This window comes from Helicoverpa zea, chromosome 25 (genome assembly GCF_022581195.2).
Source record: "Helicoverpa zea isolate HzStark_Cry1AcR chromosome 25, ilHelZeax1.1, whole genome shotgun sequence".
Lineage (NCBI taxonomy): Eukaryota > Metazoa > Arthropoda > Insecta > Lepidoptera > Noctuidae > Helicoverpa > Helicoverpa zea.
Genome location: NC_061476.1, coordinates 7,192,782 through 7,208,305, shown reverse-complemented (window position 1 = coordinate 7,208,305; position 15,524 = coordinate 7,192,782). Strand labels below are relative to the sequence as shown.

Here is a 15,524-nt window from a genome sequence, read left to right as displayed (position 1 = left end):
CGGGGCCATGAAGAGCCCCGAAGAAGCGTCCGTGTAGCTGTTTGCTCTGCCATACCTCCCTGCGATCGTGGGTAGTTAGTACGACAGGTTTGCGCCAGTTCTCATTTGCCAACGACAGCGGGGTGAGTCCTCTGTCCACTGCCACCATATCACGGTGCATACCCACGTCGCTTTTGAGAAAATATTCTCTGAGACTGCACACCTCGCGGTTGTGGAGCGTCTTTGCATTTAAAAAGCCTCGGCCTCCACATTTCCGTGGGATGTACAGTCTCATCACTGACGATCGTGGGTGATGCATTCGTTCTGCGGTCAGCAGTGTGCGGACTTTCCTATCCAGGGCGTCCAATTCAGTTTGAGTCCATTTGAGTATGCCGAAAGAGTACATCAGGACTGGCATGACCCAACCATTAAAGGCGCGAACCTTGTTGCCTCCCGATAAGGAACTTTTCAGGACCTTATTCAGGCGGCCAAAGAAACGCTCCCGTAATGACTGTTTCATGACAGCCACATTGATGCCTAACCCCTCCGCCATACCCAAGTATTTATATGTATCGTTTGCGGAGAGTGATCTCAGGTTTATAGAATCTGAGAGTTGTACTCCCTCAGATTCTACAATTCCCCCTCGCTTTACATGCATGACTGCACATTTGTCCACACCAAATTCCATCCTGATGCAACTACTGAAAGTTTCAGTGACCTTCAGTAGCTTCATCAGCTGCAATTCTGTGGTGGCAAACAGTTTCAGATCGTCCATGTAAAGCAAATGGGATATAACCTGACCCCCTCTCCGCAAAGGATAGCCCAACCCCGAGCCCTCTAGCAATGTGCTCAGAGGGTTCAAGGCCAGGCAAAACCAAAGTGGACTCAAACTGTCACCCTGGAAAATTCCCCGCTCGATCTTAATAGGATCGCCGGTCCCTTCAATTTCTCGACATCCTGGATAGTGAAGAACCGTTCTCCATTGCTCCATACATGACGCAAGAAAGGCGCGTAGAGTTGAGTTTATTTTATACAACTCCAATACCCTCTTAAGCCATGTATGGGGGACCGAGTCGTAGGCCTTCTTATAGTCTATCCAACATGTCGACAAATTCTTTCGGGATCGTCGAACCTGTTGGCTGATGACCATATCAGTGAGGAGCAGCTCCTTAGTAGCACGGGACCCCTTCCTACATCCATTTTGAGAAACTGACATAATTGAATACTTTTCAATATGTTGGTTTATTTTTAATCTCAAAATAGATGTAAGAAGTTTATAGACCGTCGGTAAACAAGTGATCGGTCTATAATTTTTGGGTTCCGCGGTACTGCCTGATTTATGGAGCAGGTGGGTAATCCCTGTTGTTAGAAACTGTGGGAGCGACCCGGCTTCTAAGGATGACTGAAACTGTGATGCTAAACAGGGGTGCGAACTTTGCAGCCACTTTAACCAGAAATTGTGCAGTCCGTCCGGCCCTGGTGATTTCCAATTCTGCATCGGACGGACTGCATAGGCTACGTCGGAGGAGGTAATATTAACCTCTTCCATTTCTGGTATCGTAATCTTTATTATTATTGTTGACCAATAATTTTAATCACTTTTTGCAACCCTATCGTCGATAACGATATCTATTTAACGCTCATTTTTGACCCTAAGGTCCCGAAAGGCGAGCAGTCCCAGACCCCCGCGTGTGTGCTAGACGTGGAGCTGCCGGAGCGTATCGCGCCTCGCGCCGGCAAGAGCCAGGTCGACTACCTCAACCTGGACCAGTCGGGTAAGCACCACTACAACCTACTAATATTATAAACGTGATAGTTTTTATGTATGCATCTTGTTTCCTTGCAATAATATAACTTATACAACAGAATAAATAAAAGTTATTTTTTATCGTGATGTGGGAAGCAGTTCCTCCTGGATACGGCCTAATGCAATAAATAAGGCTAAATGAATAATCCGTATTTAATATCATTATTATTTTGAGTTATTTTGTTAATTATATTTATTTATTTATTCCTTGAAATAAAAAATAAAGGAATAAATAAATAACAAAATAACTCGTCTATCTAATACACTTTCACGCCAAAACTGAATCAATTTAAACGAGTTTTGATACACAAGTAGTTTAGAACTTGAGAACAGCTATTTCTTTTAATAAAACTATTCAACCACCATCCAATTCTTTTAACAGTTTCATTTATACCATATTATTCTAACTCCCAACTTAACCTTGACTTTTATCAACAGGCTTCGATGCTTTGAAGGACGAGCTGAGCTTCCACTGGAGCGGCGACCACAACAACAGTCTCGGACCTGCCTCCCTGCCCTATGCACATGATAGGCAGACTAACGGACATGTGAGTTTTCATGTGTAAAATAAAATGTTAATGAATAATATAAGCGTTCTAGGCAATCTAGTAAAATACAATGTTAATGAAAAATTTCGCTCTTCTTGACAATGTGGTAAAAATAAACATTACAGGTGTATTAGGATGTAAATTATTTATGAGATCAAAATTAAGACCACGTAAAGCCGGCGATGACTCCTGGGAATCATAACAAGACAAAAGATACAAAAACAATCTTAGCAAATATTATTTTACATAAAAATACATAAGATATCTTGAACAAACTTCTTAATGTTTTAGGACAAGATCATTACAAACGGCGACGTCAAATACACGACAAAGGAAACCGACGATAACAAAGATACTAAACCTCAAGGTAAAAATTACATCTAAATAATATAAAAAATTTATATTTCAATGAATTAAAAATTAATAATAACTTAATTGAAATTTCAGTAAACGGTGGCACTCTTCTCGTAGACTCAAACAAGACAAAAGCTACCTTCGATTCTGATGAAGATAAAACTCCCATGAACACCCTTGAGAAAGGCAAGAAAAAGCCTGAAACTGGCTTCCTCGGCGGCCTCGCAGATAAGGTCAAAAACGTCTTCGGAGGTCAAAGCGAGGACAAGGAAGAGGAAAAAGAAACCTCCCCCACACCCCAACCTAAACCCAGAGAATCCTCAAAAGATAAAGAAATAAAAGAAAAAGAAAAATCACCCCCCAAACCCGCCCCTAGACTTATCAACGAAGACCTTTTAGGCAAAGTTGATGATATGTTCAAAGACCTTAAAACTAAACCCCGTAATAAGGAACTTGATGATGACCCTAATAGTCAAGTTTATTCTACTAAACTAGTAGTTGATGAAGAAAACCCTAAAGTTATTGAAGAAAATCTTTACGAACAATATGAACTTATGCAGCCAGTTGACACTCCTAACTGCTGTAAGAAAGATGATCCCTTCCAATTTTACGTCGGATGCTGTGAAGGCAAGTACAAGAAGGGACAGAAACACCGACACGACGAAACTTCAAACATAGTTGATAGGATTGAACAAGTACACTTTGCAGCACATGAGAAATTGCATGATGTAGCTGATAATATTCATGGAGACTTATGTATTATCGAAGAAGAAAAGGACAAAATTAACCAAAAGGCTGGTCAAGTAGCTGATGATTTAGCTGGAGATTATGAAAAGGTCAAATTTGGTGCCGCAGATAAAGTACATGAAGTAGAAGATGGTGTACGCGGAAAGCTTAACGATCTTTCTGGAAAGGCTGAGCAAGTTAAAGATGATGTTTACGCTAAAGCTAATAACTTGAAGTCTGATATCTCTTCGGAAGTTGATGACGCTAAATCTTCGGCTAAAGATGCTGTGGACAGCATTATTCACCAAGCTGGAGTAGTCAAAGATGATATTAACAGCAAAGCATTAGCTATGAACTTCGCTGCTATGGAGAGAGCTGAACAATTAAGGCTTGCTGGTGATGAGAAAGTTAACCAAATTGGAAACGTAGCTACCAACACTGCAAATAACATTAAGCATAAGGCACAAGATGGTGCAAATGCAGTTTCTGAAGCAGTACACGATGCTAAAGAGAATGTAAACAACAAAGCTCAAGAAATTAAAACCGGAGCTAAGGAATCTTTAGACAACGCTAAAGCAACAGCTAATGAAAAACTCCAGTCTCTAGGTGACTCCTTCGAAGGTGCTAAAGAAAAATCTAAGAAAGAACTGAAGAAGGAGGCCAAAGAAGCTAAAAAGAAGGCCAAGGAAGGCAAGAACTTCTTCACTGGTTTAGTTCACAACATCTTTGGAGAAAAAGAGAAACTTGAAGAAGAAGTTAAAGGCAAGATTGCTGAAGGAAAGGAATCGGCTAACCAAGCTTTAGATAAAGCTTCAGCTAAGAAGGACGAACTACAAGATGCTGTTGCTAAGAAACAAGGCGAACTGAAGGAAGGTGCTGAACAATTAGCACAAAGTGTCGACGATAAGAAGAAACAAGCTGAAAAGGCTGTAAATGACAAGAAAGCTGAAATCGAAAAGACTGCCGCTGAAGCAAAACAGGCCGTTGAAACTAAAACTGGTGAAATTAAAGCTTCAGTTGATGGTAAAGTGGCTGAAGTTAAAGATGCTGTCCACGATACTGCAGCGGCTGCTCAAGAAAAGGCTGGCGAAGCTAAGGATGCTATCAAAAACAAAGCGAAAGAAGTCGGAAATACCATTCACGATACAGCTTCTGAAGTCGGACAAACCATACACGATAAGACCAGTGAAGCTAAAAACGCTGTCGCAGAAAAATCAAAACAGGTTAAAGATTCTATACACGACACTGCTACCGATGTAGGAAATGCCATCCACGATAAAACTGTAACTTTCAAAGAAACTGTCTCTGATGAAGCTTCGAAAATAGGTGAAGCTTTACAGGACAAAACTAACCAAGCTAAGAACAAAGCTAGTGAAGTAGGACAAACAATTAATGATGAAGCAAACAAATTCGGACAAACATTACAGGAAAAAACTTTAGATGCTAAGGATAAGGTTAATGAATTTGGGCAATCTGTACAGGATAAGACAGCTGAAGCGAAAGATAAGGCCAGTGAGTTCGGACATTCAGTTCAAGAAGGAGCTAGTCAAGTAGGACAATCCATTCAAGGCAAAGCTAGTGAGTTCGGAAACGCAATCCATGATAAATTCACTGGTTTCGGAACCGCAGTACATGAAACAGCTAGCGATGTAGGCAACAACATTCACGATACGGCTAGCCATGTCGGCCAGGCAGTTAACGAAAAGACTAGCCAAGCGAAAGACAAAGCTTCTGAACTCGGACACAATATTCAAGACCAAGCCGTTAACGCAGGACATGCCATTCAAGATAAGACATCAGAAGCTAAAGATGCCATTCACGATAAAGCTGAAGAATTAAGTCATGAAGCTCATGAAAAATCACATGGATTCGGACACGCTATCAAAGACACGTTCAGTGGAATTGGACACGCCATCAGTGACACATTCAGTTTTGGACACTCTAAGGCCGACGAAGCTAAAGACGCAGTTGTGGAAAAATCCGCAGAAATCAAAGATTCAGTAGCGAACACAGCGAGCGAGCTCAAAGACGCAGCACACGATAAAGCGAGCGAAGCATCAAAGGCAGTTCACTACAAAGCGGACGAAATCGGTCTCATGATACAGAGCAGAACGGACGAGTTCGGACAAGCTTTCCACGACAAGAAAGACGCCACAAGGAGTGAACTGGACAGGATAAGGCAAGAAGCGGAGAAAACTACGGAACAAATCAGCAAATCCGCTGAAGATGCAATTAACTCAGCTTCAAACAAAAAAGGAGAAATCCAAGCTAGTCTTAACAACAAATTCGATGATATAAAACAGTCAGGGAAAGAAGAATTGGAGAACCTACAGCAATCAGCTTCAGAAAAAGCTAGCGACTTACAAAGGTCGTCAAAACAGGCGTTCGATCACGTACAAGAATCAACCTTGAGTACTTTCGATAAGGTCGAAAGTTCGGCGAAGGACAAAGTGAGCGAGGCCAAGGACAAGTGGGATGAGATGCAGAGCTCGACCAGGGACACTTTCGCGTCCATGAGAGATGACGTGAACAGCTTGGGCAGTTCTGCGGAAGATACTCTTCATTCCTTCCAAAGTTCAGCAGGGAATACCTTCGACAGTCTTGATGATTCGGCGAAAATGGTCCTTTCGGATACACAGCAGAATGTAGAAGAGAATTCGAAGCAATTATTCGGGGATGCTAAAGGATATTTCGAAGGGTTCCAAGTGTCAGCTGATAATAAGCTTGAGGAGATCAAGGGTGCGGGTATTGAGGGGGTGGAAACTGTCGGGGAAAGGCTCGGGGAGGCAGCCGAAGGAGTGCGGGGGACGGGACAGGCGGCCGCTGATGCTGTAACGAGGGAGGCAGATACTTTCACCAGCAATCTGAATAATTTGGGCAATTCTGTCTTCGGTTCTTCAGGCAAAGGTAAATATTATTTATTTAAATATCCATATTGCTGTTTGAAGACTGACCCTAATTTTTAGCTATCTAAAATCCTGTCTTTTATACTTTATATTTATGTACTTATGTTTGCGGTAACGAAACCCAATTCCGGTAGAAGACAACTTTTGTACACTATTCTCTTATCTTATTAAAAGTCCGTATCAATCGCTAGATTATTTCTCTCTGCAAAGAAACTAAGTCAAACCGCTATATTTATTTCTCAGACAGAAGTTAACTGATGATCAAAAAATCTGCATTTTAATGGATAATTCTACTATAATATGTGCAATTCTATGGGTGTCACTAAATCACCATGTAACGTTTCAGGTTTTATGAAGGATTCGAGCAGCAAGTTATTGGAGTCGGAAAAGTCACAATCATCGCCTTCTCCACACAAGAAGAGTTCCGGGTAAGCTAACCTTTACAAATAAATATATTCCATAGACACATGCCATACAAAAGTATTGGAAAATGTAAATAATAGCACGCCTACAAACACGACTAATTCACGGTAAATTAATTCCGAATGTCTCATGAAGTATATAATGAGGATATTATTGTCCAAATGCATTTTACCATTTGTTATAATAATTTGTTGTTATAAAAACTGTGAAACGAAAATACATAGGGTAAATAAAACAAGTACAGTTTATTACAAAAGTTTTATTCAAAGTATTTACGTATTAGTGCTTGAATACAAAATATCTGGTCACTAGCCGTTTTCCCGCGGTTTCACCCACGATAAAATATAGTATAAAATATAGCAGTGTAGCTTCCCAACAGTGAAAGGATTTTTCAAATCGTTTCAGTAGTTTCGGATCATTTAGGCAATTACAAACAAATGAATTAATCTTTTCTCTTTTTAATATTACTATAGATAGGTTATCTGTATATTCTGTAAATTATTGGCGATGGGTATACCACTAGCTAAAGGGTATGGGTCTTTCAAATAAAGTAGACGTAGTTTCACAGTTACCATCTTACTATAATCCACATGTTGCCTGCCCTAACTCACACACACATATGCACGCATTACAGAATCCCGAAACTAAAACGGAAGAAATAATCGGCGAACGAACGGCGAACTTCACGATGTATGATATAGTTGTTTAATATTATTATTTATTAAGATAACACGACCATTTCCAACAGCCGACACACATTCATTGATCTCTTATTTATTTTTAAAAACAAAACTATTCGAATCTGTACAAATATACACACAAATGTGCTACAACCGGTGTTCGAACGAAACGGTCGTGCTATCAAATGTACACTTAAGAAATAATGTTCCATCGGTTTGATTACACTATATATAAGCGATTCATGTTTATTATGTATATGTCTCAGCGTACCTAAGAGTACAATTTTAATTAGTGTCTCGTCAAATTTTCATATTTTACATCTTTGACTAACTAATCACGATTTCAAAGAAATCAATTTTTTATTCGATATTAATTTACGAGTTAGCTTTGAGAATGATAAATATATCTTAGAATCGAGATTTATAAAAAAAAAATGTTTAACAATTTATGAAAAAAAATAATTTTATGTAAACTTAATCATGTCTTGCCTAAATCAATATATTTTTTTATGAATAATTTTTTAATGAATTAATTTATTGAATTGACCACAGATCTGTCTGATTTTAATTTTGTTGCAACATTGAAATAGAAATATTGTTATTTTTGACAAATGTGACATTTTGCATTTTATTATAAATGTTTAGTATTTATGACTTAGATGTAGTTCTGTGTTTTGTGTTGCATAATTTATTTTATTTTAATTGTGTTTTATTTGTAGAGTTTACACAGCTTTGTACAGTCAACACGTAGGTACATATAGCATGTTACTACACGCTTTCGTTAGAAATTATATAAAAAATGCTGTAGTATGAAATTAAATAGATCTGCTAGTTTTGCAGCTTAAGCACTATGCTTTATTTTATCTATATCAAGTCTAGTGCTTACTGCTGTTTGTCACAAAGCGACTTTTAGCGTAAATAAAAAATGTTATATCGTTCTAAAAGTAAAAGTATATAAAGTCAGAAATCTCCATGTAAATCCGTTGCTATATACATATAAAAGTTTTGACCGAGGAGAGACGGGAGATAAAGTATAGCTTATTGCTTGTGATGCATCTCTATAAGTTGTTATACATGTTTAAGATATTATATGAGATCATTCTCGAACAGTGTCAAGTGTTTTTTATTTGCTTTAGTTAGATATCTACTGCTTTAGAAGAAAAAAAACCTGAAAATATTTTTGTCATCTTTGAAAATATTCATATGAACATATTTCCCCCAAAATATTGTGTTAATAGCATTTTCCAAAAATCCCCAAAATTCATTTAATTTGTTAGTACTTGTTCTTATTTATTTGCAAGCCACTGTACACACGCACTCATGCACAATATGGCTATACAGAGTAACCATGAGCAACGCACATTGATGATTTAATCACGGAGAATATAACAAATGGAGAAGATATACTGTGACAAAAGGTTTTTAATTGGCTGAATTCCTTTTATGTACATATTTACATGACGTAAAAATAAACTTATTTATACATATATACAACTAAAAATAAATTATAAAATGGCATCAAAAAACTCCTCATCGCTGCCCACCAGGAGTGTACCCAAGATGCTGGTAGCATTGCCACGTTGGATGGCAATGCTTAATTTTTGACCAAAATAAAAACCAGTCTTTGGGTCACTTGAAGTGTCAGCAAGTCGCTTTGCCAGATCTTTAAAAAGCAGATGAGCACTTGGACCCCACGGCCCGAGGGTTTCAACCCCAAACGGCTCAAAGGTATAGTTACCAACCAGGGTGCTATATTTGCGCCGTTTGAGGTTCTCTGCAGCCGCAGCAGCGGAACCAGCACATCGCGCCGAGCTAGGAAGGTGGGATGGTGCAAGAGTATCGACACAGGTCGCGTCCCAGAAGATATACTTAGTTGTTGAGTCGATAAAAAAGGTCGCTCAAAAGTTGTTATGCTAGATAGTTCCAAATACCCAAGAAAGTATAGCTAACATTTCAATGGCATTGTTAAGAATGTGGGAAAAGAACCTACTACTGCCCATGATAAAACCCAGTTTAATTTCTCCCACACTCTGAAATACTCAAACGTCGTACTCAAATTCAACTAAGTCTTGCTGAAGTCTTTACTTAAAATTAAGTTGCTTTTCGGCATTCACCTGTTGAGCCAGAAAGTCACTCTCTAAAAAGCTTAAAGAAAATTATCTTCCATTCGTTATACTCTTACACAAAAAAAAGCTACATATAGGCACGCGGTATAACGTGCGTTGCCATGCATCCATTACGCCATAGTGTACAGAACCATCACACATGTATGCCCACATACCCACATAGCCACGGTTTATGTTGCACTGCACATACACTCGGTAAGTTGCGCTATTACAAGTTATTTTTTACTTTGCTAGTTTCATAAGCTCTTTGGTTAATATTAGAGTTTTTTTTAAAAGGTGTCGACCAATAGGATTGTTGCGTTATATATAAAAGCTTTGCTTGGCTTAGTTTTTGCAAAACCATCGTATTGGTGGCAATTAGACACGTTAAAATCTACGTTTGATGTACTTAGCTTAGAACGAGCGTAAATCGGGATTATTTTCTGTATTTGAAAAGTTTCATAAGTTCCATAGTAAGTGTTGAGGTATGGTCTATTTACGAGTATATTATGGGCTAAAAACACAGTAGGGACAATTTTTTTGATAATGTTAATAGTAGTTTCGCTGTAAAAAATGCTAGCCAACTGTAGATAAAACATAAAGAGCTTGTGAAACAATTTCAACAATTACATATCTGTATAAAATGCTTACTTTTTCTCTATTTTACAGCTTCTTCGCAAAACTTCGGCGCAATCCATGAAGAAACCTTGTGAAGCATAGCACCGCTTCGAATAACACTATATTTATAACATTAATGCAATATATAAATACTGAAGATGCAAAACGTACAATACATTCAACTAACATTTAACGGAATGGAAATGTTAATTTCGGATAACAGACTTGCCATCATCAATATCTGAATTTAAAATGTTAAAGTGCGTCCTCTATACATTTAATAATCTGTGGCAGTCTTTATCGATATTAAAAAAAGTGTGACTCAATTTAAAATTATTGCCGTAGATCGAATTAAAAGCCAAAAGGACCGCATTTTTCAAATGTATGCTTAACCTTAGATCGGTAAGTCAGTAAGGTGAAGCCACGCTTAAAAAACATCGATATTTAGGACTTAAATAACTGTCAATTCCTTAAGCGATGGAGTTACTAAAAGCGTTGCATAAAACCTATTGATTAAAAACTATATCGGGTGTGTCGTTCATAATCACATTAAATGAAATGCGTTAGTATACTGGTTAATATATGTCGATTAACACAAAGGAAAAATAAAAATAAACAAAAATAAAAAAATGAATTTTTCGAACAAAGTAAATAGAATAAAAATGTGAAAATAAGAACACCATATACATGTCAGTCATTACAAACAACTGAAATTCTCCCTTGAAAACTGATAGATGTCAACTGATCAAAACATTCGATACTCCTAACTTTATCTCTGCTTTACACATGATGTTGTAAATTATGAAAACGAAAAATGACTCCTGTGGCTAAACCACTGAATGGATTAGGTTATTTTTTTTACAATTCGCCATAGAATATCATAAAGTATATGTGATAGGATTTAATGTGATTAGGTACGACACACCCGTTATAAAAAACTTAGTATATATAAGTATATGCTATTGTGTGTCCTACATAAGTGTTAAGCTATACACTTCGATAGCTAGGCGAAATAATTCCAAAAGAAATGTGTTCCATTTAATATTACTTTGCTTTATAGTGTTGATGTAGAAGGCTGTATCGAGTTTTGAAAAGTAAAATTCTAATTATAGAGTAAAGAGATAAGTAAGTTTACCCATTGAATGGATGAAGACGGATTCTGAGTGTTAAGAAAAATCTATATGTATTTGTTTTATATTATAAAAAGCCTGTATGTTCTAAGTTCGGTAAAAAATATTAGAATTACAGCTACAGACTAGAGGTGCTTTTATAAAGGTGGCCAGAAAATATTTAATAGTAAAAGTATCGATATATTGTTATGCCCACCGTCGCAGCCCTAATGCTGGTCCGATAAAATGCATGAATGGATTAGCTTGGAGTTAAGGTATCAGTGTGTTGATAAATAATAAAATTATACCATCACTATATCCTAGAACTTTAAATTAAATAAGATAGATAAAATCGCCAACCAAGAATTGTGTGACAGTTTGCATATATGGCAAAAAAGTATCGAAAATTTTAATGCAAATCTTGATAAATGCTTCGAATACCACATCGGTACATCTCTTCCTAAAAAAAATAATAAAATAAAGCTTAAATTGGTTCTAAACGATTAATAAAATATCGACATAATAGTGGTGCTGATTCAGACGATGTTGAAATGAAAACTTATCGATAAATGTTACATTTTTTGTAATACTTCACTACGATATTACTTGCACCGTTTATGTAAGTTTTAACATTTTTTAGTGTTACTATCATAGATAAAGTACATTTAAATTATAAATAGGTATTGTGCTCTGTACACATAAGCGCGAATTTGCGTTACAATAGTTAATAGACTTGTTTCATTCATAAAATAATATACAATATTGAAATTAGATTTTAAATACTTATACAAATTGTTTTATTTATGTTTAAAATAAATAAAGTTTTCAATTTTTACCGCATAAAGTACATTAAAAAAAACAGGTTTTTTGTACCTTTGCCAACTTCTCAAATAAAAACCTCTGTGTATTGTACATGGCTTGAAAATTAATGTTTAAAATATCAAATATTTAACAGTAACTGTTTTGTATAATTGGATTTAATAATGTTACTTGCATTTTATATATATAAATACATTTGTGTAAGTTTATTAATCGTTTGAAATTTTATCTATCTCTAGTTTACCTCTTGAAATGATAAAAAAATGTCTTCAGATGGCGTAGGTATGTACATAATTGTTAATTTAAGTAAAACCCTGTCTATCCCCCTTTTGTTCAAAGTAAAAATTATGGTCCTTTGAAATACCTATATTTTGTCTATTGAGATGATTTGAAAAAGTCAAAACAATATTTCATTTTGATCCAATGGTTGGACATAAAACCAACCCAATATATGTATATTAATATATGTTTTGTGTGTCTCTGCATACCTACCTACTTACTAACATTTCGAAAGTACTGTGATGCCAAATATGAAAGATTATGTGTAAAGTTAACATAAATTTTGTTAATTTATTGATAGAGTCTATGTTCGATATATTTATTGCTTTTTAGTAAATAATAAAAATTATTTAAAAAATATGGATTTTCATTTACACTCCAATACGATCTATAACAGTTAAAAGGCATACTTACCTGTTAAAACCCTTACGGTTGAACCAGGACTATGAAAAGGATTAAGCTTTGGTTTCCTAGGAAAGCGGTGCCGTCATATAGCGGCCGTAATACAGCGGTGAATAACGTCACTAGAACGTTGTCTATGTAAACGAAATGGGGCGGTTTCCAGGAGAGCGGTAACGTACACCGTAACTTCAAAAAGCGGTGCCGCCATTTGCATGACGGCCGTATTGACGGTGCGGTGTCAGATAGTTTGGTGAACGTTTTATTGAAAGCGGTGAAGCTTTTTTAATACTTATTTGTGTTTTTTTTTTTTTGGAAAAACGACAAAAATGAGTCCCAACTCTTGGAGCAGCGAGGACGATGAAATTTTAATTTATTTCGTTCGTAACCACGAAGCAATATATAATATAAAAAGTAAAGATTATAGAAAAAGTCAATAACGGTGTGTTAAAACGGCCATGGAACTTTGCACATGTCATCACCATAAAGACGTCCGTCTATTTGCGTCCGTAATATTACGGTCGCTATATGACGGCACCGCTTTCCTAGGAAACTTAAGCTTTAGCAAAATCGAATAAAACCATCGATATATATGTACTACGTACTAGATAGAACGTTCCGAACAAAAAGCTTACCACACTGAACTGCACTGCAGACTATGCAGTGCCCAAAATGGCAAATCAGAGCGATTTTGACACCTGCGTCAGATGGATGTCTATGAAACTACAATTATAAAATAGAAAATACATATCAAGGTATAAACTTACACATATAAACTATTCGAGAGTCAAGTTAGTAAAATTACACGCTGTTCATGCTATTACATCGCTTGTATATCATACTTTTCATTTACAATTCAATTTTACAAATATGCATTAATTTGTTCCCGCCCGCCATCTTGAATTATGGATTAAGAAAATCGTGCAGAAACAGATGTGCCATAAAACTAGCAGTAGGTAAAATATCAATGAAAACAGACTTCACTTTGTCATGGTATGTTCTTACTTTCAAGAAAAAATAATTAAATTCGCGAAAATTTGTGATAGCCCTCTTAAGAAAAAAAACATCGTAATTAATATTAAAAACCCTAAAAATAAGTTCCTGGTTTTAATATATTACATGATTTTGCATTCAATTAGATATAAATAAACTTTTTGATATATTACATGATTTTGAATTCACTTAGATATAAACTTTTTGAGTAATGAAAAATGTATGCAAAATACGAGCGACACTTCTGCAATTAACATCAATGAGGATGACTACATGTCACAATACGTCAACGAAATGTCAACAGACGACATAGCGGGTAAATTATTTGTATGGATGTTCTTGTCTATCGCTAGAATATATGTCAATGAATAAAACACTGCTTTCAACTTTTCACTTTATTCGATTTAAGTATAAATAAACTACATACATATGTTACACCGTACAACCGTAATTAATTAAAAGGTAATTACCTAAGCTTCCCTCAGACCAACAACATAGGTAAACGTCCGTTTCTCTTAAAACAAGAAAATTCATGGTAAACAGTTGTTTTAAGAAAAATTACGTTTAATTATGTTGTTGTTGAACTTGGGCGTGAGTGGAATGCCCTATAGTTTTAGACAGTAATTAATATAAACACAAACTATTGTATAGTTAATTCAAATTAACTTTGTCTAAGCGCGTTCTATAAATTGTAAGCATTTTGAACAATATCTAACAACATTCTGAGTTAATGACATTAATAAATAAATAAAAAAAAAACAATAACAAAATAAAAACAGAAAAGGTACGATGTTAGTTACCTCAACATATTTTGAAATAAATTCAAAACCATCAACAAAAGTGTAAAAAATAAAGTAAATTATTATTAAAATTAAAAATAAGCATAAAAACAATATTTATAATAGTAAATATATGGGTGCAACATTCATTGTTCCGTGTAAAGACTTACGTCTGTTCCCAATATTAAATATTCTTTGCTTACTCAACTTGCTTTTGTAAGCAAAACCTCAGATAAATAAAATATTGGGAACGGCCATTTTCAGTAGTTGTTTCAGTACGATATAATTAAAATCAAGCCTCAATAAATATTTAGGCGTTTTTTCCGCAGTAAGGCCTTTATTTTCAAGGAAAATCAATCATCTTCTTTCCCTTCAATTAGCATTGGCTTAACAACAATCATTAAGCCAGATTTCAGATGAACATATTTTATAAATCAGCGTATACGCGTTTAAACACCACGAATATGGTGATATACGCGCATACAATACGCGCATCTTTAACCGTTTTTAAGCATCAGCTGTTTGTAAAGATTTCTTGGCATTTTATGGACACATGAGAATTCGTGTGATTCGAATGTATGTGAGTTTATAAGGGTCTTCTTTACTGTATGGTGTATTTGAAAAAAAAACCTATATCGGCAACGAGATGTTGCCACTATTACTTTGTGACTGCAGTCGGCTCAGTTATTACTCGAGTAATGTATGCAGTCATAAAATCAATCCAAGAAATCGTAATACATTCATTACTACGTATAATTCAATAATGAACTAAAATATTTTACAATTCTTGGACGCGACTGTGCAGATGCTATTTGATTGCAACACAGCGGTTGTTGTTGTGAATGATCAGGTGATGAACTTTGTAGATGTTAAGGCAATGCTCTATTACTTTCAATTTATAATTGCCTAACAGTTTGCTAAAACGAGCTTGTCAGCCTGTCCAGCAAACACTTGCAGGTATTAATTGCTGTGAAACCAATAGTTTGGTTAATATTACCCT

At 35.9% G+C, this 15,524-nt stretch overlaps 1 protein-coding gene across 4 annotated transcripts in view; it reads left to right on the top strand.

The window, feature by feature from the left end:
• Window positions 1-10,776, top strand: part of LOC124642683 (ankyrin-3-like) — a 137,342-nt gene extending 126,566 nt beyond the window's left edge. For 3 of the 4 annotated variants that reach the window (XM_047181283.1, XM_047181285.1, XM_047181286.1), the window contains 6 exons: window positions 1,637-1,754; window positions 2,225-2,334; window positions 2,626-2,701; window positions 2,782-6,321; window positions 6,667-6,748; window positions 10,198-10,776. In XM_047181283.1, the coding sequence (XP_047037239.1) occupies window positions 1,637-1,754; window positions 2,225-2,334; window positions 2,626-2,701; window positions 2,782-6,321; window positions 6,667-6,748; window positions 10,198-10,228 (3,957 nt within the window). In that variant the 3' untranslated portion in view covers window positions 10,229-10,776. Of the gene's footprint in view, window positions 1-1,636; window positions 1,755-2,224; window positions 2,335-2,625; window positions 2,702-2,781; window positions 6,322-6,666; window positions 6,749-7,377; window positions 8,535-10,197 lie in introns of those variants that run through there. The other variant, XM_047181284.1, reaches the window with a different exon arrangement.
• The last annotated feature ends 4,748 nt before the right edge of the window (window positions 10,777-15,524 follow it).